Consider the following 23,863-nt stretch of genomic DNA (forward strand, 5'->3'; position numbering starts at 1 on the left):
CAGCCATACCCCAACCCTGTCCCTGCAGGTTGTAGCCTACTCCCTCCCGTGCCGCCAGGGACCCTGCCACGAGATCCACTTCACCAGAGGGAGACGTGCAGAGGCCACTGAAGTTATCAGACTCACTGTAAGACTGTAATTATTATATTTTATTAGGTGTAGTGATTAATGTACTTTTTAGTCCGTCTGTACCCTCTTATTCTCCGTAGATGTTTCTATCCCCCCATATCTGTGTGTATTTCCAGAACCATAGTATTAGACTGTATATCAGAGGATGTTGCCCAAATATGGTCAGACAGGAAATGTTCACAGGGCGTGATCCAATTCCCCTGCTATTTACAGGAAAATTATGTCCATAGGGGGTAATCAGGACATAACCAAATTACCTTCCTTGTATTTACACTCCTTTGTGCCTTTCTGGACTCTAGTAGACTCTTTGGAACCGGACCCAGCAGGGGGAGGCAGCAGCAGATGGACAGCTGTAGCTGGGAGGGGGGATATACCTGACTCTTGAATCCACCAATAGAGACCCAGTGCAAGCCCACTGATGGTATGGGCACGCGTGGGAATTTAGAAGGTTTTAAAATGACTTGTACACATGCCGGCTCCTCATGTTAGTCGCAATCCTGGCCGAGGGGTCAAACTCTGCCAAGGGATCTTGTGGAACACGTCGTTTGCCTGGGGTGGGCATCCTACTACGCTATTGTGTGGAACATCTGCTATCACGGCTGTGTGGCGAGTGATAGTTTTGTGACTTGGAACCGTGATGCTAAAAAGGACTTGGACTGCTACCTGGATGTTTCTATGCTATATTTTGCCTCTTGCTCCTGTCTTTATCTACTTGTGTGTGCTGTGATAAAAATAAACCGTATTTTGGTTTGATCTGCTTGGTGTCTGAGTGATTGAGGAACTGGTAACCTCACAGCCACACTGACACCACCAACTTCTGGTGGTGTGCTGCGCTCCATCCCCGCCAGTGCCGGAGCTCCGGAAGACCTGCGGGTGGACTACACCGTGCCCAAGAGCGCTCCAGGTAACGAGCATGTGCTGTGGAGCTCAGCCGGATCCCCGTTCCAGATTTGCCTGGCCGACCGCGGGTGACACCACTCCCGCTCCAATTACCGGCACTTGGCCCCGCAGTGTACGGTATAGAGGGGTGCATGCCGGATCTCCCCCCTGCAGACAGCCTGACATCTGCAATCCTCCCTCCTGGCTTCCTCTCCCAGTTGCAACGGTTCTCCTAGTCCCTAGCCCAGTGCTCCCCAAACTTTTTGAATCACGGCACCCTAAAGTCTCAGAATATTTTTCAGGGCCACCCTAGGCCAAATGTTGGTTACTAATTTCAGGAAAAATTAAAAAAAAAACTGATTTAAAGGTTTTCCTTGGGCCCAGTTATGTGGTGAGAAACATGATTCACTTCTGTTTCCCAACATATTCTTAATTGGAAGCCACAAGCACTGATTTTCCCTATTACATTGGCCATAAATAACTTGAATTGGTTCTGGACCACCAACCTGAGTCACCCCTGCGAGTGCTCCGAGGCACCCCAGGGAGCCTAAGTGCACAGTTTGGGAACCATTGCCCTAGCCCCTGTGACTACAAACCCGTGTCTCATGATCTGAAGAGTGTGCTGGCAACTACATAGACTGGAGGAGCGTGTGCTGCTGATCTGGCACTGTAAGCGCCACCAGTCACCAGTCCATGGAGGCATCCACTCAGCATGTCTAGAGCCACAGCAGTCACATATCATGGTAGGCTCTGTATGCAGGGTCTTCTTTATTTCAGTGTCTTGGTATCTCTCTCCTCTCCTTATCTGCTGCACCCCCCTCCTGCCCCTCCTACACCGGTTCCCCTCTGCTGCTCACTGTCTCCTCACAAGTCCATCCACTGCACCCCTCTCCTGATTACTCCCTCCTTACATCCCCCTCTCTTATCCTCTATTTCTCTCTTCGCTGACTCTCTCTCTCACCCCCTTATCTCTGCCCTCTTTCCTCCCCTCTCTATTCCTGATACCATCTCTCACCCCCTTCTCTACTGGGCGCATTCTCTATGTAAATGGCACTACTGGGGGGCCTTATGTATAAACAGCACTAAAATGTCATGGGAGTGTAAGTGGCAATACTTCACGTGGCGTATAGTGCAAGTGGCACTACGGTGTGTGGTGTAATGTGTAAAGGGCATTATGGGGGAGGGGCGCCTGAAACTATTTTGGCTTGGGGGAGCAAAATTCATAATTACGCCACTGGGTTCCAGGGTATACCTATGGCAGACGATGGTAAATCTAGCAGCATCACATCCTCCATAGGTTTCTAGGCTGCTGCAGGAATGGACTCTGCAGTACCTGCTGTGATCCCTTCTACATATACACAGGGAATAATAAATAAATGTGGCCATCCACCAAAAATGGGTGTTTTCAAGGAAATACTTGCAAATATTGATACATTTGATAAATGGGTCCCTTTAAGTCTATAGCAGATTTATTTTAGAAAAACCTATTTAAAAATAAGACTTTTTTGTTGTAATTACCATTATAAAGGAACAAATTACTTTCCTCACAAAAGGAAACCGTATATAAAAGCAGAGTACAATAGTGTCCTATACGCCAACAATAATTAGGTTCCAAACCAAATGCCTAATAACACAAAAACATGTTCCTGGGACTGTACAGATTAGAAAGTATTTCCTATAACTGGCTTCAGCCTGAAATGAGCCATTGTACTAAGTGGGCCCTGGGCTTCCCACTCGTAATCATAGTACACTTTCTCTTTCCTGTCCTTGCACAATTCTGGAAGCCCCGGTGTTTCTCCATACATCCCCCATTGTGTAGGCGAGTGGCACACTTCTATATTACATGTTTATACAGCAATCTGGATCGGTCTCAAAACTGAAATGATCATTACCTTTAAATAAACCCAACAGACTATTTGTTCCATTGTTTCCCAATGTTGTAATTCATAGACACATTGCTGTGGGGCAGATTATCAGGACATTATAAAAATTTTATAAAAAATCATCCAAGCACAATGAATTGACAAGTAGATCGTAAATTACACATTATTAAAAGTGGAAAAGTAGCATGAAATATCATACAGCTGAATGATTCATTTTCACAGACTAGAGACTGTGACATTTGCTTTTGTTTTAACCCCCACCCATAACCTCCTTCAACCCCCAGAGGTCTCAGTGCTGTTCCCTGTTTCTTTACCATATTTGTTTATTCGCCCTTATACTGCCATCTCAACTGTATACTATACCAGCATGCTGTACCTCCATTGCTTGCTCACCCAGCCAGCTGCAACCTGCGCAGTGCACTCCTGATGGTTTCACCAAATATGTGCAAGAAAATGATTGCTTGGCATTCAAATTCAGAGCCTAATACCGCTTTCACACTGCCAAAACGTTTTAAAAACCGGTATTTTGAAACGGTATTTAAAATGGGTCTGAGCCTTCACACTGCAGTAGATTACCGTTTTAAATACTGTTTAAGTACCATTCACATCAGTCAACCCGTTTAATCCCCTGAACACGTTTCAAGGCAGAATGCAGGGGACAGCCTATCACAGGTCTGTAATCTGATGTTTTTACTAAATACCGTTTCAGAGCCATTCTCACTGCATAAAAAAACGGCTCTGAAACGTGAAGGACTCTGCTTTTTAAACATTTTGAAATACCGGTTATCTTTAACCGGTAAATGAACTCTGGCGCTTTCCCACTGCAGCCTTAAATGTTTTAAAATGGAAAAAAAAATGTGCAATATACCGTTTAACAAGTGCAGTGTGAAAGGGGTAGGAGATAGAACACAAACTTTGTTTCTTGTTTTGAAACTTTGTTTTATGCACAAATAAAATATATTTGTGTGTATTTCATGTGTTTGATGCCTTTATACAACATAAATGCAAGATAACTCAAGATACCTCATTGAAATATAAAAATATTCAGAGACACAGAATATTTGGTTACCCGAAACGAGCATTTTGGATAAGTCACCTGTATCATTTAGGGTATTTTTTAATGCGTTGCCCAAAAATAGGAGCATCGGATATCGATCTGGGCTTGTGGTAAAGGCAACAAAATGAGGGGTCATTAGCTTAACACATTCACTGGATTCCATTATAGCATTAACCCAGTGGTTCCCAAACTGTGTGCCGTGGCACCTTGGGGACTTGCAGGGGTGCCCTGGGTTGGTGGTCCAGGACCAATTCAAGTTTTTTATGACCATTATACTAGTCAAATTGTAGACAAACAGAAGGGAATCCGGTCCATTATCACATAACTGATCCTAAGGATGAGATATATACACAATTTATTTAACTTAATATTTGTTTCTGACTTTCTCAATGAGAAACCTTTAGCCTATGGGTTCTGCGAAAACATTTCTGATGCTTTGGGGTGCCGTGATTCAAAAAGTTTGGGAACCCCTGCATTAACCATTAACCATTGGACCCCTGTTCCAGATTGCACACAGATCTCCTCTTGTAGGCCTTCAAGCTGGACACAAATCTGGTCAGTAAACTATGGCGTGTATACACGGTGCAATTCTTTGGTAGTCAGCGATTTTTACTAAGCAATTTTGACTATATGCCCTAGAGATTATGGAGGGTATTTAATCTCCCACCGCTATTCCCAACAGGGGAAATAGCAGTGGGGCCCTATTCAATGCCGTCTTTCCCGACAACATTGAACAGGGATCTCGAGCTCCCAGCCGCAGTTTGATGATCCAAGGCCTTATCTCACGGCCATGCCCCCTTATCGCCGTTCAGCAGGCAGGACATTGAATCCCGTCTGCCGATTCTTCGGCGAGCCGGCCGAGAACAGGGCAGGGTCAAAGACGTGACCCGGGATAGAATATCGCCCTGTGACTAGATGCTCTGGTGATTTTTTTTCTACATTTACTATGATAGTCTGTGAGCTAGCCAAAATGGGTGCCGGACGCGGTCCCGACAGTCATTTACCCGATGTCGGGATCCCAACTGTCAAAACACCGACAGACAGGTCCCCGATGGCCACCCGCTGTTTTCCCTCATGAGGGTCCACAACCCCCATAGAGGGAGAATAGAATAGGTGGCAAGCGTAGCAAGCCACCGTACCCACAAGGGGCTTTGTTGCGCTCACCATGCTGTCTGAGTCCGGGCAGTCGGGATCCCAGCGTCGGGCTAATGACTGTCGGGATCCCGACTGTCGGAACCCTATACCACAACCGTCAAAATTGACTTGCCTGCATAGTCTATTTTGCTAGACTGTGCAGGCAATCTGCTGCATGTTTACCACTGTGGTATTTTGTCTAACCTTCTAGGCAATTCTGACTAGTCAAAATTGCCTGCCAAAATCACACCGTGTGTATACCCCTTTATTTCAAGAGGCTAGTTAGGGCAGTATGGATGGTATGATCATTAGCATTGCTGCCTCACAGTGCTGAGGTCATGGGATCGATTCCCACCATGGCCCTAACTGTGCGGAGTTTCTATATTCTCCCCGTACTTCAGTGGGTTTCCTCCGGTTACTCTGGTTTCCTCCCACAACCCAAAAATATACTGGTAGGCTAATTGGCTCCCAAAAAAATTAACCCTAGAATGTCTGTGTGTGCATGTACATGTGGTAGGGAATATAGATTGTAAGCTCCACTGGGGCAGGGACTGATGTGAATGTTCAAATATTCTCTGTAAAGTGCTGAGGAATATGTGTGCGCTATATAAGAAACTGGTAATAAAATAAATAGTTCATTACTATTAAAGAAAAAAAAATGGCAAAAAAAAAAATACACGTGGGAATGAATACAAAGCAAGTGATACACACAGAACAGCCGTACGGCAGTCTAAATACTGAAAATCTCAGACCTCCATTAAGCAAAGCAATATTATTCAAATAAGGTTTGGGACTCCGTTTAGTTCTACCTACATCCGACTCCGCTTCTTTAATAACAGAAACAAACAGGTCTTAAGCTAAATCTTTTCTAAGCCTGTCTTTGTTGCTTTGATGCTTGTAGTAGGTGATTATTTTTAATGGGCCAGTTGTTTATATATGGAGTAGAGAGTTTGATGTCAGACTCGCTTTGAAGAAAAAAAGCTTTTTTCTCCCTCACGTGCCAGGCTAGTTCTATTAATTCTTTATTTCCAATATTTTGCTGTTATTAACATACAGAGTTATTTGGGCCTCAAAACTCCACATAATGATGTGTATTATATGTTTTAGCATTTGAAGATTTTTATTCTCTTTTGAGTGCACACGTCTATGAGGTATAGATCTATTAACTGAAATTTTGGGATAATGTTTAAGGCTTTTCTTCCAGCAAAATAAAGCATACGTTTGTAAGGATTCCCAGACCGTCCAACATGAGCCCTCCCATCAGGTGCAAAAGGCTCTGCTCTTGGCCTTTGTCCTTTTACGTTAGGAGTTCCATCACTTTGGTTGAACTAAATAAGCATTTTACCTCGGATTAGGGCTGTTTTAACAGTATTGTTGGCCCTCGGCAAGCAACGCATTGAGGCCCCTACCTAAACACTAAAGGTGCATACACACTGTACAATTTTTTTGACCAATTTGGTTGAAAGACATTTCCATTGAACCCAGTGTCCTGGACGAAAGATGTTGACAAAAGATATTGTCAACAAACAAACGATGAATGATGATGCGCATACCCGCCAGTTGTTCATCAAGATTGTTCGTCAACTGTGCATGCAGCTCAATTTGAATATCTTTCAAAAAGAACCTATAAACTGTAGCTAGATCTTTCTTCTTTCGTCTGTCGCCAATATCTTTCGTCAACATCTTTAGTCCAGGACACTGGGTTCAATGGAAATCTTTCAACCAAATTGGTCAAAAAAATTGTACAGTGTGTATGCACCTTAATCGAAGCAGGAAGGGAATGCTGCCTCACTGCTCTGATATTCTCTACCGCCTCCCAAGAAGCTCAGGAACCAGGTGCTCACAACCCAATCTGCCCTTGGTCGAAGGCCCCTAGAATTAAAGGGCAGCTGCCCAATAAGCCCATACATTAAGATGACCCTGCCTCGCATAATGACAGTCATAAATTAAGAGGTAAACCGAGGAGCAGAATATTTTGTACCTACTTTTGAAAATCAGAATCATGGAGACTACACCAGGGCATATCCAGCGTCACATAGGGGCGTGTCTATGCTTAAATGGTTATTGTTGCAGTATGCATTGTTTCTACATAACATCAGTAACATCTATTTTGGGAAGTTTAACAAGAATTTTTACTAACATTGCCGCCTGCAATTTGGGGTTTCTGGTTTGTAACTATAGAATCACTGTCATATTTCTGTTCTTTACACTCATAGCAGTATACATGGCTAATGTGATACCTATGCAATAAATTCAAAAAACACTTTGAGTGGATTCATCTCTAAGCATATTACAGGTCGGGTATCCCGTATCCGGGCTTCCCGTATTCGAATTATTCCAAAAACCGTGGTTTTTTGGAATAATTAAATTTTTCCCCCCCCCTAACCCTCTTTTAATACTTACCAAGTCCTCCGGCTCCACGGCAGGCCTTCAGCATCCTCTCCGGCGTCTCCAGCGGTCCCAGGAGTGCTTTGCGCGAGTGCGCCGGTGACGTCACCGGCGCGCCTGGGAACTTGCGCAAAGCACTCCTGGGACCACTGGAGACGCCGGAGACGGTGCTGGTGGTCTGCCGTGGATGCAAGAGGACTCCATGGACGCCGAGGGACCATCGGGGACCCACCAGGGGCAGGTAAGTATGACTAAAAAAAAATTATTCCAAAAACCGGAATATTCCCTTATCCGGAATGCTCGTGGTCCCGAGCATTTCGGATAAGGGATACTCAACCTGTAGTATGTTTTCTGTGTATTAAATGTTATTTTATAGTAAAGTTATTCAGCCCTGATCGCAGGACAAATTTGTTCTCGAAATGGGCAAAACCACGTGCACTGCAGGTGGAGCAGATGTAACGTGCATCAGATAGTCACCTATTCAGTGAAATTCTGCCCTGTGCAAGACCGACATTCCAGGAAACGGCCGGGTGTCACCCACAAATGTTGCCTTCTTGTCAATCAACTAGCGTATGGCCAGTGATTAAAAAAAAAAGACACTGGATTTAATTGCTGGGTGGCCTTCTTGTAAAAATAAATATATTAATTGTTTATTGGTACCGAGTCACAAACCTCCGCCAGACAGTCAGAAAGACAGATTAAACAAAACACTGGGCTCACACTTTTGCGACGACCAAACGCCTTGATGCCTGAAATCCCTTCAGCCTGCACCAGCAGGGATTGGCCGTACACATCAGAAGGACAGTCGCAATGCTGTGGTCAGTATTCTGACTGCCAGTATCTCATACCAAACCCCCACACAGAGTCTTTACAATAACGCATGCCTCCCATTAGTAGACATATACAATATCTGCACAGGGCTTGCTACTAAAGGGGTGTGGTCATGTTTTGCTTATGGGTGTGGTCTCATCACGGATGGCATGGGCACAGCTATACCTGTAGGGCACAGAATCAAGGTTTCGATCGGTCACTCGTACCGTGATACTAAGGAGAGATCGGCGATGGAGCCAGAGACGGAACTGTAAATATAGAGTTACAGAAGGTGGAAAATCCATTGGTACTAGATTTCACCCTCTCCCCAGACACCTATACCATTTCCTTTGGGATCTTGTTACCTGGCACAGTCTCCTTATTTCCTGGCTTAAAAATATAAACAAAATGAAAACAAGATGGTTTTATAGTGTACAGTAAATGCTTTAGGGTTTTTTTTGCAAATAAAGAAATATTGAATATCACAAAGAATAAACATGCAAAACCAGAAGCCCTATTTATGCTAAAGGACAAATCCTAATGTCCTCTGAAAATAAATTAGAGACGCTTATATTTTCATCATAAAAAATATAGCAGAAAATGCTTTCGTAGACAAATACTTCTATATGGAACAGAATAACCATGGAGATGACCTCTCTCTCTCTCTCTCTCTCTGACACACACTAATAATAATACATTTTATAAATGCCCTTGGCAGTCTTCCTCCTTGAACCGGAAATTTCCAATTCGCTGAGTACTTCAATTGGTTATGTAGAGTTTGTGGCAGAGAATTTAATAATTAGTGGTAATAGATGGAACTCCGATTTTAATGAGCGAGGGCTAAATGACTGCTTCCTATTAGACAGTGCTCGGGACAAATTGCCAGTTACTAAACACAAGCGTCTAATAGCACAATAGCAGTATCATTGGTTTCTTCCTCACCATCATCATCATTCTAGCAAATTGTTAAGACTCCTAATTGGCTCATCTCTAAATGTCTGAGGATCTGTATGGAGAAAACTAACATGTGCCATCTGCTGTGTTTTCAGTGGTGTTAAACAATAATATAAACAGTGCTATTTATCAGCACTTTCACCTGTGGTCAGGAAGCATAACCATACAAAACGTGTACATACGGTGAGATTCCCTTGCTATTCGACTTAAGATTCGGTTGCTATGCAATCTTTGCTAACTGTACTATTTACATACAATTCATGCTATCTATTGGCTTTTTGATTTTAGCTGAACGGGAGCGCGCATCGGCATCGAATTGGGATAGAAAGCTTAAAAATGTTCTATCTCCATACGATCCCGATTTAATTTTGACTATTTAGTGAAAATAAAATGTCAAATTGTACCGTGTGTACACAGCATTGGAATCGATTGCTATGCAATCTTTGCCAACTCGTGCTATTTACATACAATTCATACTACCTACATTTGATTTGCACTATACAGTCATTGCTGCACGGTCTATTCGGCTTTTCGATTTCAGTTGAACGGGAGCACGCATCGACATTGCAAGCTCAGAAACGTGTTCTATCTCCATTCGATGCCCATGCAATCCCAATTCGATATTGACTATATAGTCAAAGTATATTGTGTGTACACAGCATTAGTGATGGTCGTGAGGATCTTGAAGATGATGAACATTGCCCCAGGCCTTGTACAACAAAAAAAGAAAATACATTGACAAATTTGGATTTGAAGATTATTTAAATTGGCATCAATTCTGAATGATAGCAAAAATAGTAAACATCAACAAAGAAATTGTTAGGCAAATTTTGTATTAAGCTTTAACATGACAAAAGTTTGTGCCAAGAAGGTTCCATGGCTTCTCACTGCTAAGCAGAAAGAACATGAAAACCAAATTTGACAAACGGATTCACGTTTCAAGTGTAACATTGATCTTTCAATAAGTTCCTGCGCTAAAATACCAGTCCATGCACTGGAAAACGCCATCATCACCAAGAAATCATAGTTAATGATATCCAGTTATTTTAGCAGACTGGGGGTAGATGAATGAAGCAGTGATAAGGAGGAGAGGTGAGCCAGAGCAGAAAAAGTGGACCATGGCAACCAATCAGCACTGAAGTACCATCTATAATTTGCATAATATATAATTATACAGAGAAGCTGATTGGTTGCCATGTCCACTTCTCCTCTGGCTCACTTCTCCTCTTTGTCACTGCTTCATTCATCTATGCCTAGGTACCAGAAGGCGCAACAGTGAAGAAACTTTGCTGGAAATATTCAGAAGAAAAAAACCAGGGCTGTGCCCCAGTGCCCACAGCTCTTGGTAAAGCAGTTTATGGCTGAGAAACACCCTCCATACTTGCCAGACCTAGAACTGTGTGACTTCTTTCTACTCCATAAAGTCAAATCTTGTACTCAAGGTAACCAAACCACAGCTTTCACCAATGGAAAATAAGAACGCAGCAGTGTGTGGATGCAGTAGGGGCGTACATAGAAGGGGATCAGAATTAAAATTAAAATGTACTTAATATAATTAAATGTAAATTATAGCATCAGTCGCTACAATGATACAAAGATGCAATTTCAAGACCCAGTAAAATGCTTAACCTTGAGAAGCAACATGTACAAACATATATTACAAAGATCAAACAAGAAGCTGATGATGCAGTTTATCAAGTTATAGCAGCTTAATACAGAGGCTAATTCCTTGTTCCTTTAAGAATGTTCATCTTTTGGTCACATGTGAAACGGTTTTGTGAAAACTTGCACATACTATAAATGCTGAACGCTGCCAACAAGCTTCAAGTTTAAACAGGTTAGCCAACCAGAAACTGGAATAGCTGCTCTGCTAACGGCGCTGCTTGGCAGATTACACTGCAAAATATTATTTTTGAGAAAACACAAAGGTATGAAAAAAAAAAAACAGTTAAACTACAGTATGCGGCAGCTCCCAAAATTCACTATACATTTTGTGGGGTCTTAAAATTCTGCCTTCAGTGTCTATGCCAGTGGTTCCCAAACTGTGTGCCGATCCTCCCTGGGGTGCCTTGGGGCACTTGCAGGGGTGCCACGGGTTGGTGGTTCAGACCAATTCAAATTATTTATAGTCAATTATTTATGGACAAACAACCAGTGCTGGTGGCTGCCAATCATGAAATATGTGTACAAACAGAAGCAAGTCCTGCCCTTTACCATATAACGGAACCTAAAAATCACATATAAACACAATCTACTTAATGCTATATTTTTTTCAAAAAAAAAAAATTGGCCTAGGGGTACGGTGAAAAAATTCTGATACTCTAGGGTGCCGTGATTCCAAAAAGATTGGGAACCCCTGGTCTATGCATTAATTTCCATACAAAAAAGACTCCAATTAGTTGTTTTGGCTGACCAGATGTAATTACACCAGTCATCTTACCACCAATGGTCTTAAAGAGGTCAACGGAGATCTGTAGGGCTACTGTTGTGTCATTGTTTGATGTGGCAGCATATGCTGCACATATGTGGTCCACAGCCGGGTTTTCTATAATACTACCTGGCCAATCAGATGTCAGCCCACATCAATCGCTGGGGCCCAGTCCAAGGAAGCATCCCAGTGCACTGACATATTGTACAGAAGAGCACTCTTAATTTAACTGGGCAAAAAGATTCTTAACACTCGTGTCAATATATGCAGCAACTCACTGGATTGGCTGCAGATCCTGACCAATCAGCAGACACATACAACAAATAGCCCTATTGCTGTAATAGTTGTTGGGTTTACACCATCAACTTCTACTACAACAAATATTTATGGCAGCCCGTAGGATCTGCGACTGTGAGGTGCACAGGAATGCACCTCACATTGCAAATCGCAGTTAAATGACATGCAATGTGTCACTTTCCCTTAACCACTTGCCTGGCATAGTGGCATCAGATGTGATTATGGCCTTTCCCTGACATGGTCGCATCTGATGAGACCATACAGAAAACCCATTGTGCGGTAGCTGGAAGAGAATCTCCTATGCCTCCCCTGTGGAACTTTCACCCGTGACACTTCCATTACACACTCACACTAAATGGAGCATTTGTTCATGCATTTCTAGCCACCTCCCACTCCACACCACACCCACTACTTTTCCCATCATAAGTACCATAGGGTTTTTAGAAATGTTTATATATGTGCAGCTGCAAAATTAAGTACAAAAAAAATTGATTGGGCACTTTCAAAATCCCTTACCTTGCGCCCACATGCAGTGTGTAGCCCCACTGTTCTGTTGTATTGGGCTTCTCTGAGCACTCTTTAAAACCTATAATGGTACCATATGTACAAATCTTTCTCTCCCGTTGTTACTGTAAGTGTGTGTGTTATTAGTAAACGCATTAAAGTATGCGTGTAAATTATAATATTGAGACATACTGTAACAAAACCTTTTAAATTGCCTCTTGAAATCCTGCTATTCGTGTGCCTTTCTTTGTATAGCGTTATTAGAATCAGCATCTATAGAAAGACAGCAATTCCCCAGTATAGAAAACACAATTGAGCAGTGATTTTGAAATTTAGAATTTTTTCAGTTAGTTTTCACTTTCTTTTGAACGGCCCTGTAGGGACAGTATGTTATGCTCACCGGAAGACAGTAACTTCCCTAGCAGGATTCCCTTAGAACGATGCCCAGCAGGAGACTGAGAGACGACCCGACAATCGTCCACGGATGACACGGTTGCACCGGGTGCCAGCAGATGATCCACTTGAAGTCTTCTGGGTAGTCACCCAGGAGTCCCTGGCCTAAGCCCACAGAGCACACCAGCGAGCCTTCTTGCCTATAACAGCCCTGTTCCCTTAAGACTATGGGCAGTATTCAATGAGAAAAGTTCTCCCGTGTTTTGTGGAGAATTTGTGCTTTTTTCGCCTTGGACGGGGCATTTTGCTCTCCAAAAGCGAGCAACCCTATTCAATGTGAAATGTTCTCCGTCTTTCTAAGTGATTTTCGCCGTCTCTCTCCATCTCTCTCCGTGTAGAAATTCTCCATCTTTTGATGGAGAGCTGAAATGTGAACTTTTAATCTAAAAGGGTTTTGTATTTAATTTTGGTGTCAAAAAATCAGGAATTTTTTTCTGTGAAGGGGCATGTGATTTTTATTCATGTGCTTATAGCACATGAATATATATTTAATTTAAAAAAAAATATTTTTTTTAATTTTTTTTTTTCTTTTTTTTTACACAGTGCAGCCAGCAGGGGGCCGGAGCGCTCGAGCCGCTCATTAGATATTCATATATTCACTGCACCCGTATGCACGTTCGGGTGCAGTGAATACTGGGTCCCCCGCTGGCTATAGGGGGGGGCAGCCTGTGCTGCCTGGGTCCCAGGGGGGCCCCCTACCCTCACATATGTTCTGTGGCATCCAGGGAGACTTTAATCTCCCTAGATGCCACGTCCCACGGCTCCCTGTCAGCTCCCTGCCGCGGACGCTCGTCCGCTGCAGGGGTTAAGACTCGCCGCGAGTGGCGGCGAGTCTTAAAAACGTTGAATAGTGGGAGCAGGAGTGGCAGCGAGCCCTCCGGAACACGGAGAGTGCATGGAGAGCAAAATAAAATGCTCTCCATGCACGGAGAACTCCGTCATTGAATACTGCCCTATATGTGTCTACCGGTACTAGTATGCCACCAGGACTTACGTCGACAGTGCAGGCTTAACCCCGAAACACCCAGGTGAACTACCGACAGGGCCGGCGCCACCACTAGGCAAGTTTAGGCATTTGCCTAGGGCGCCGGCCACTGGAGGGCGGTAGCGTCAGCGATCATCTGCAGACAGCAAGCATCTATTAGGGGAGTAGTAAGTTATTCAGACCCCCCCTCCCCTCGCCCCCCGCCCGCGTACTTTGCTGACAGACATGTCAGTCACCCGGTCATCAGGCCGCCGCCTACAGCAGCCAGCGGGAAACTTCAGCGGCGGGCGGCGTCAATCCACTGCCCCCCCCCCCCACACCGCTGGACTGGACACCGACACAGGCGGCACAGGGAGCAATTCTTGTCCTTGTACCTCTCCGGCGGGTGGAGGAGCCGCCGTGGCCCCTCCCCCCACCCGCCCAGGTACTCAGTGATGAGCTGCCAGCGTTGTGTGCATGGTAGCAGGATTTGAGCAGGATTTAGCCGGATAATGTGGGGGGGTGGGGGGGGGGGAAGGAATATGAAGCCGATGCAATGATATCATATCACCTCAGGCTCTCTCCAGCCTCATTGCATCGGCATCATATCCCCCACACTACACCAACATCATATCATATGATGTTGGTGTGGGGGGGGGGGGGGGGATATGATGCCAATGTAATGAGGCTGGAGAGAGCCTTAGGTGATATGATGTTGGTGTAGTGGGGGGGGGGGGGGGGGTATCCTGTAGGTTTGCCTAGGGCGCCTAGATGCCTTGCACCGGCCCTGACTACCGATGAGGGTTTATGCTAAGAGGGCTACCCTATGCTAAGAGTTGACTACAATGAGGATACCAATAAAAGAGCAGGGAATGCCCCGGAGAGGGAAAGACCAGTGGGACAGACAGGGATGGACACGGTATCTTTACTGGACAATAGTAAATATATAATAGCTAACAGTACTAGTTAGGGAACAAGAACACAGAATAACTGAGAGGTGCAATAGTACACAAAAAACAAGATATATATATAGAGAAGGTGGCTTAATGCCACGGCCTTTGCAGAGACCTCAGCCCCAGTGGGGATCACTGAGAGTACCCACACACTCCCTAGTATAAATAGGAATGAGAGGTGGAAGGCAACTGGATGGTACTTGCGTAACTACAGGAGGCAGTGAGCGGATGTAACTAGGGGCAACCTTCAGAGCTGTACAGCAACAAGTAGAATTCACAGAACCGGACAAACTGCCAGTGCAGCCAGAGATTCTCCAAACAAGACTCTATATCCGGCGCTGGAGCAGCCCAAATGAGCCACCTATTAAGGAGTCGCCATCAAATCAATGCAAGGAGTCCGCTCCTAGCTGAAAATAACAAGCAGCTGAGAGCTGCATCAGGTGCGCTTAATGAAGGTACTCTGCGGCTGCCTCGCGTCACCATTGCCTAGGCAACCGCTGGGGAAGAGGAGATGCCGGCGGAGGGAGGCATCCTGAATGCCTGGCAACAGCCAAGGCGGCGCCGTCCCTCACCGGAAGTTCGGGACTGGAAGCAATGCGCCATCCCGGCTGCCTAGCAACAGCCTGGACTTGCGCTACTGGACCCGGCTGAGGCAGGTGAGAGCCGCCAGTGCAGCCACTAACACAGTATTTTACCTCCTTCATCAAGCGGGATGCAGTTATAATCCCGGTGGTCAGAATCCCCGCGTTCAAAATCCCAGCGCCGGAATCCCGACACTTTCTCCCTCTATGGGTGTCCACAACACCCATAGAGGGAGAATAAATTAGTGTGGCGAGCGCAGCGAGCCCGCAATGAGGGGCGATCCACGCCCCCCCTTGTCGGGATTTCAGCGGTCGGGATTTTGAACGCCGGGATTCCGACTGCCGGGATTTCGTATCAAACCCCATCAAGCATGGGGTAGGTGTCAGTGCAGTTACTAGCTATTGCGGGAAGAGAGCTGTGGGTGGTGCTGTCACAGATGTCACACTGACTGCTGTTATCATAGGACTACCGATCACTGGAAGCATCCAGAATCGGACCTGTGGGATCCAGCACTCAAAAGCCATCTCACATTTCAGTAGCTTATGTATCAAATGCACTAAAAATAAGCAAGTAGACAGAACACTGCAGAGACACGTCTAAGTGGAGAGACATCACAATATTGTAACTCACCTTGACAGCTTTATATAGAAGATAATTACATGTTTCATATCAGTGTAGGGAAGGCATATTTTAATACTGCAGTTAAACAGTTTTCTATCAGTAACGAGACGCAGGATGGCATAAGTAGATAATGAGATGGAGAATTTATTGGGCTAAACTTTTAATAAAGATCCCTTTCGATATACATCCACTATGCTGAAGAGAACTGGGTTGGGATGGATTTATTGTGCCTTTTCCCTAATGATGTCATGAGACAAGGTGATTGGGGGTTCTAGTTAAATAAATACATATACAGTTTTGCAAATACAAACAAAACTGTAGAGATCAGGAGATTTATGGATGCTGTCTGTCCTGGAGTTACTTTCCAGGTTCCTTACATCCACTGACAAATACTGTACGGTAGTGTATGGCAGAGTCAACACCTGTAGAAGCGGTGACAATATATACAACTAGTGTTGGACTGGGACATGAAGTGCCCACCGGGGAAGGCAGTGTTACAGGTCCATATGCAAGGGTGTGGTCAGTCTTCAGAGGGGGTGTGGCCAGTTGCCATAGCGGTTTGGCTGGCATTACAGACAGGGCTGCCATCAGGAATTTTTGGGACCGGGACTCATTTCCAGTCCGGGCCCCCCTCTACCTCCTCAGTTGACTTACCGTAACCCAGCTCCTGCACCCCCATCTCCTCATCCGCTGAGCTGCAGCCCTGAGGTCCCAGAGCGCAGGCTTCTTTGACTCAGTATGCCGGTGGCCAATTAAAATGCAGCACCAGCTGGGGAGCCATTCAGAGCTCACCTACAGGCAGCCACTCTGATTGGCTGCCGGTATGTAAGCTCTGATTGGCTCAAAAGCCAATGCAGCATTTTAATTGTACGTCGGTGTCCTGGGTTGAATAAGTCTGCGCTCCAGGACATGCTTTGTTCAGCGCACTGAATGCAGCGCAGCGGAGGCAGTCGGGAAAGGGGGATTGCGGTCGTCAAAATTAGCTGCCCAGGCCCTTCCAGAGCCTGGGATAGCTGTACCCACAACACCCCCCTATTGGCAGCCCTGATTACAGAGTGCATAATCGGGGAATCGGGGAATCTGGGCCCTAGGGGAGGGCACAAGAATTTTTTTTGCCAGGATGGCAAATTTCTAGTTATGCCACTGCCTGAGATACTAAACAATAAGCTGGTATTAAGGCCTATTGTTAAATGAGGTCCAGAGGTTTGATACATCTCCCCCACAGTGTGCCTATCAGATATCTCAACCAGCATAAGAGTTCAAACGGAGTATTAAATTTTGAGCTAAAGCCAGGTTCATTATTAGCTTTGTTTACGCAGAAAAGAAACCTAAGAAAAGATAATCTAATTGTTTATATAGATTCAAGGTCAGCAGGAGGATCTGTGGAATTTTCCATCCTACAACCTGTATAAGTTACAGGAGAACAGCTCTGCACACCAGGATACTGAATGTGCAGCCAAAGGCCTTGTGCTGCCAACACCATGCAGAAAGGTTCTGCTGCAATACAGGCAAAATAGATCTTGTTCAAAAAGGAGCAATCAGTAGATTCACGTTTTATTAACGCGGATTATGTCCTGCATATTTCATATGAGCTTCACCTGCTAACCAGGGAGGTCCAGAGTGGTGGTTAGAACAGAGCAGAGAGGGTGGCACTGTGTGGAGTGGAGACTGACAGCTGAGATGACTCTGGTCCAAGGGGAAAGAAAAAAAAGAAAGAACGTGTGTGTGTACAAGATACATACGGATGATCTGCGGTAGGGATGCCAGCAGTCAGAATAAAGAAGCGGTACTTATATGTTAGTTGGGCGCCCAACTAACATATTTGCTTAGTTTTACGCGTCCGCTCGCCACGCTTTGGTCTCGGTGGCTCGCTGCGCTCGCCACACTGTATAAAATCAACTCCATGTCAACATGGATAGTGGGGGTATGAGCGTACTAACTATAGTGGGCGCCCAACTAACATATAAGTACCAAAGAAGCTTATGGAGGGAATGCTGATACGGCTTAAGTATACTTATCTTTCCTTCTTAACATTAAACCTTCCTCACCGAAGCTTAACCCTAACTCTCACAGACTAAGCCTAACCCAACTTGCTAGTGCCTAACCCCCATACCCTGCCACCTAAACCTAACCCCACACTCTGAAGCCTAAGCCACCACCAGTGCCATAACCTAACTCCCTACCCTTCCCCTACATAACCATCCCGCCCCTGCATACTTATGATCGACATACCGGCACTCGTAATTCCAGCACCGGTTCTGTGAATGCTGGCATCCCAACTGCTGGGATACTGAACGCATCAAGTGTGTGTGTGTATGTGCACCTGATGAAAATAGTGCAATAGTACTAGCACTGAAACACTGGCTAAGAACGGCTACAATCTGCTGTATATGTACTGAGCAGTGCCTATGGAAACAACTGCATTTAATAAACAACATGATGGTATCCTATAGATTGTAAGCTTGCAGCAGGGCCCTCTTACCTCCATATCCATCTGTTGTTAACCAGTTTGTTCAATCACTGTCTACAATCGTAAAGTGCAACGGAAACTGTAAATAAATAATCAATAAATGGCATCCTTACAGTTACCACAAACCCAGGTCCTGATGTTCACCTCGCTTGGCAAGGACTCCCCAACACTACTTTTCCACCGCCTATCATATGGCCACTTGCTGGCATCAAAAGCCCTAACCATTCTCTCTACCTGAGCTTAATAGGGAAGTGTCTCTCTGCAATGTGCAGGGTAGAACCCACCCCTGCTTCCAGTTCCCCCCAATATCCTTTTTCAGGCTAGACCCAAGTTGTAAGCACGTAATAGCAGGATTTCTCAGGTCCTGGCCACCTTTTAGCACCTTAAGCTGTGGCATCTGAGTTTCTCTGACACAATATATACACATACACGCACACCTACGGGTAAAGGGATATATTAGGAAACAAGTGAACAGTCAGTTTTTGAAGTTGATGTGTTGAATCTGAGTGTCAAGAGAAAAACTGTAAACCGCTCACAACTCTGTCAGAACATCTCCTAAACATCATTGCTATTGTAACAAGACCATCAATGTTATTCACTGCACCTGTCAGTGTTGTTAACGTTATGACCAATGGGTCTGTAATTTCCATCATGGGTACCCTTCAACTGTAAGAACATGGAAAAAACAACTGGAAATCACATGGTATGATTTCAAAACAATTTATTTGTATATTCTTGCGGAAAATAAAAATTTGGACACCTACCAACCAGCAAGATATCTGGCTCTCACAGACCTGTTTCTTCTTCTGTAAGAAGCTCTTCTATCCTCCACTCATTACCTGTATCAATGGCACCGGTTTGATCTGATTATCTGTATAAAATACACCTTTCTACACCCTCAAAGAGTCAGACTGCAGCCTCCCACCATGGCCAAGACCAGATATGGTCAATGATCTCAAGAGAGCTGGGACCACAGTCACCAAGGTTACCAGTAGTAACACACTACGTTGTCATGGATTCAAATCCTGCAGCACCCGAAAGGTCCCCCTGCTTAAGCCAGCACATGTTCATGGCCATCTAAAGTTTGCTAGTGACCATCTGGTTGATCCAGGGGAGGATTGGGAGAATGTCATGTGGTCAGATGAGAGCAAAATAGAACTTTTTGGGTAAACTCCACTCGCCATGTTTGGAGGGAAAAGAATGATGAGTGGCATCCTGAAAACACCATACCCACTGTGAAGCATGGGGGTGGAAACATTATGCTTTTGGGCTGCTTTTCTGCAAAGGGGACAGTATGATTGATCCATATTAAGGAGAGGATGAATGGGGCCATGTTTAATGAGATTTTTGTCGAAAACCTCCTTCCCTCAGTAACAGCATTGACGTGGCTGTGTCTTCCAGGATGGAAATTACCTCAAACACACCACCCAGGCAACTAAGGAGTGGCGGGTGTGGTACAGGGGTCCGACAGTCGGGATCCCGACAGTCATTAGCCCGACGTCAGGATCCCGACTGGCCGGACCCAGACAGCATTGTGAGCGCAACTAAGCCCCTTGCGTGCTCGCTGCGCTCACCACGCTGGGGGCACGGTGGCTCGCTACGTTTGACCTCTTTAATTGCTAACCGAAGTTATATTACAAAGTATCGAGTTTAACTTTTTGATTGTCCAAATATTTATTTTACGCAAGAATATACATATAAATTGTTTAAAAATATACATTTTATCACAGTTGAAGCGTACCTATGTATCTATTATGTAGATTTACGTTTATTCACAATCACCCTGTCCCGTATGGACACTGAGCACAATGAGTTTATCATAATCAACCATTCAGCATGCACTATGCAAACGGAGTTACTGGAAACATCACAGCTGGGCAGCTGCCCATCCATTTAAACAGCAACCAGTGATGCTGGAAGGGGGGTGTCCTAAAAGCTAAAAAGCAGGGGAGCCAGGGAACCTCTCTGCCAGGAACATCTGCAGTACAGCACACTCCAGCGTGTGCTTTGCTGCTTTTGCCCCCCCTGCCCCCTCTTGGCAGCCATTACAGCAAGTGGCAGCAAGCACAGGGCCACAGAGATGGCTACAGCAGCGAGTGCTCTCACTGTCACCCACAGGGGCAAGAGCCAGGCGGCTGCAATAATGAAAGCAATTTTGGGCACCGCACACTCGTTTCTTTTTTTTTTACACAAGCATCTCTGTTACTAGAAAAAATGCTAAGCAGGGGTGGGTCGTTGATATATACACACAAATATATATATATATATATATATATATATATATATATATACATACATACACACACACACACACACACACACACACACAGTGTTGAAAGGTCCGGCACTCCCCACTGGCTCCTGCTTTGCTGATGCACCTTGGCCCGGGTGCCCGCTGTTCACTAGAAGATTCCAGTGCTTGTATATCTCATATATGAAATAGTGTCACTCCAGGTACTTTGTAAAAATATTTTACTGCAAGTCTGCAGGGTTTCGGGCCGGAGCCCGTCTTCAGGACAGAAAACCCTGCAGACTTGCAGTAAAATATTTTTACAAAGTACCTGGAGTGACGCTATTTCATATATGATATATATATACATAATATACATACACACACATGCATGCAAACACGCACACATATATATATAATTATATATACACACGCATGCATACACACAAACACCATTTACACCTACTGTACTCATATTACATTTTAAAGAGAAAATAGTTTACTAGTTCTACATATTTCTGCCCTGAGTCACCGACTCTTCACCCAATAATGATTGATGGTATACTGTACATAATATAACTTGGCACACATCGGTGTATTCAATCTTATCACATATGAAAATATGTACCTACACCTACTTCCCTCCTCCACTCTTGCTAACACACAATGGAGCAATAGATGTGCCAACAGCTTGTAGTGTACCTGGGGCAATAAAGCATTTTATCATGAAGTGTAAAAGACTAAAAACAAACATAAGCCAGTGAATTATTGTAACCTGTGTTGAACCAAACGACTCACCAAGACTACTACTGCAGCTAAAGAGTTTCAGAAAGTCCTGTAGGTGATGTGACCTTATAGTAGAGTATGACATAACATATGAACATATGAAATATAAAATCAGTAATAATGCGTACCAGTAATATTGCACCAGCTTGCGACTGCTATTATGTACATAGCGGCAATGGCTTTACCACCTTACGTTCATGCTGCACGGCAATAAGGCTAGCCAGACAGTCTATTATCAACCTCTGTGCCTCTGTCGTATACAAGGGACCGATATGAGTCGCCCTTCCTCTCTCTAGATGATGGTTCTGCACTGTAGTAATATAAAGCCAACCTTTAATTGGCTGCTATAGGGAAAAGAACATATTTCCTGTACACAAATAAGCGTACCTTCGTGTATCGTTTGTTTGACCTAAATGGCCAATCTATCCTAAAACACCCAATATTAGAAGTAAGACACTGTAGTGCGCAGGAAGCCTTAAGACCAGGTACTGCAATATTATACTTTTGTGTTGTAAATAATAGAGTGTTGTATTTAACACTGAAGTGACGAGATCACCATGAATTAAAATGACAATCTTTGCAGTAATTAAACATTTTATGGCACAAGAACAAAAAAAAGGCAAACAACTAATATACCCAACTTTAAAAGTTCTTTACCCGCCTTTTTAATCTTTTCTCCACAACTCCTCTATTCCTATTTTTGAAGTTATTGGTTTCATTTTTGCTTTGTCGTCATTTTTCTTTTTGTTCCTTTAATTTATATGCAGGTTTCTTTAGTTTTTTTTAGGTGAATTTCTTGCTTGTGTCTCACCTTGATGTTTACGTTACTTGATGAAGATTTCAGTGTGTTTTTCCTTTTGATGTGACTGCCTTTACTTCTGGAAAGGTATCTTGAACTCATTCTACCCTGTTTCATCTAATACATATATTTTGCATTAAAAATTAAATAGGTTCTAGAATAAAAAGTCTCAAGCCTTCGATGGCTATAATTTCAATTTTTCGACAAAATGCAATCTTATTTTAGGAACAAAACTACTCCTTATAGCTGTAACCTGATTTTAGATTTGTCAGAAGCAATAATTACTTATCTCCCAAAGGAGAGCAGGGAGCCAAGTCTTTTAAACACATCATTACCAACGACGAAGAAGCCTATACGGGAATAAATTTGCAGCCTTTGCATAAGCACAACATCACAGTTACTCCCCATCTAAGAAACCTGCATAAAGACGCTCATCATCATTGACAGTAACATTTCAATCTCTGCAAACACAGAATGCTGTTCCCAACAAGGACAATCGCTTCGATGCTCATTAACCAGTCAATAGTGTCTGATGGATGCGACGGCCGGTGCTCTATCTATAATCAGCACATTGGCTGTCTGTCTGTGGAGCAGAAACAATGCCGGGATTTTACTGGCTGAGTGATTCCACAAACACCCCTCAAGAGAAAAGTAAAAAACATGGCATTACCGTTATAGGTTACGGTTATCCTGGGAGTCGCATCTAAATCCACGGCTGACCTCTTTGATGAATATCCAATAGTTATTGCACAAAATACCACAAAGTAACAAATCACGGGTTTCATCATCTTCTCCTGCAAAATCCTTGTTTTCACCATCCGCAGCTACGGAGATCCAAAAATGAGCCACTCGGTGACAATAATGTCATCCTGAAAGATAAAACCAATTACGTGAGAATCTGGAGTATTCTGCAAAGCCATCGTCATATTAATCATCGTCATATAAGTAATCTACAATGCTAAAACTTATAGAAGAAAAGATTACCATAAACTGATATACAATAATGAATATAAAAACAGTCCAAAATGCTCTAAGAATATGACGTGATTTCTATGGTATTTGCGCTGCATGACTTTGTGTCCACCCACCGCCCTTCTAGATGGTAAGCTCTTGTTTGCCTGGCTCTCACTTCGTGTTGCTAAGTAGTTATGTAATTTGGAGATAGTATGCATATCTGCAAAGTTGCCATCTGACATTGACATTCATAAAGTTGACACCACAATGTCAACAAGCATCAGGTTGACATCCTCAAATGGTCGACAGGTTAATAATGTTGACACCTGAAAAGAGTGAAAGACTGCTAGATATCCAGGGATGGTTTGCAGACAACTCGTCAAATCAACATATCATCTAGGTAGACATAATTGTCAACATTGTCTCCATAATTGCCACTATACATCTCCACTGCATGCAGTGCTTAACCCTTTGCGTACCAACATCTATGGAATTCCCTTCCACGCACAATAAGACTCTCTACTAGCCTCCAAACTTTCAAGTGTTCCCTGAAAACTCACCTCTTCAGGCAAGCCTATCATATTTTAA

The 23,863-nt window shown here is 44.1% G+C and overlaps 1 protein-coding gene across 3 annotated transcripts in view; it reads right to left on the reverse strand.

Annotated features, from left to right (window-relative positions):
• The window catches only part of SEMA4G (semaphorin 4G), a 221,122-nt gene that overhangs the window by 149,169 nt on the left and 48,090 nt on the right, over positions 1 to 23,863 (reverse strand). For all 3 annotated transcript variants that reach the window (XM_083149232.1, XM_083149233.1, XM_083149234.1), the window contains exon 2: positions 22,992 to 23,190. In XM_083149232.1, coding sequence (XP_083005358.1) covers positions 22,992 to 23,139 — 148 coding nt within the window. In that variant the 5' untranslated portion in view covers positions 23,140 to 23,190. The remainder of the gene's footprint in view (positions 1 to 22,991; positions 23,191 to 23,863) is intronic.

This window comes from Crinia signifera, chromosome 6, assembly GCF_055691185.1.
Source record: "Crinia signifera chromosome 6, ASM5569118v1, whole genome shotgun sequence".
Taxonomy (NCBI): Eukaryota; Metazoa; Chordata; class Amphibia; order Anura; family Myobatrachidae; genus Crinia; species Crinia signifera.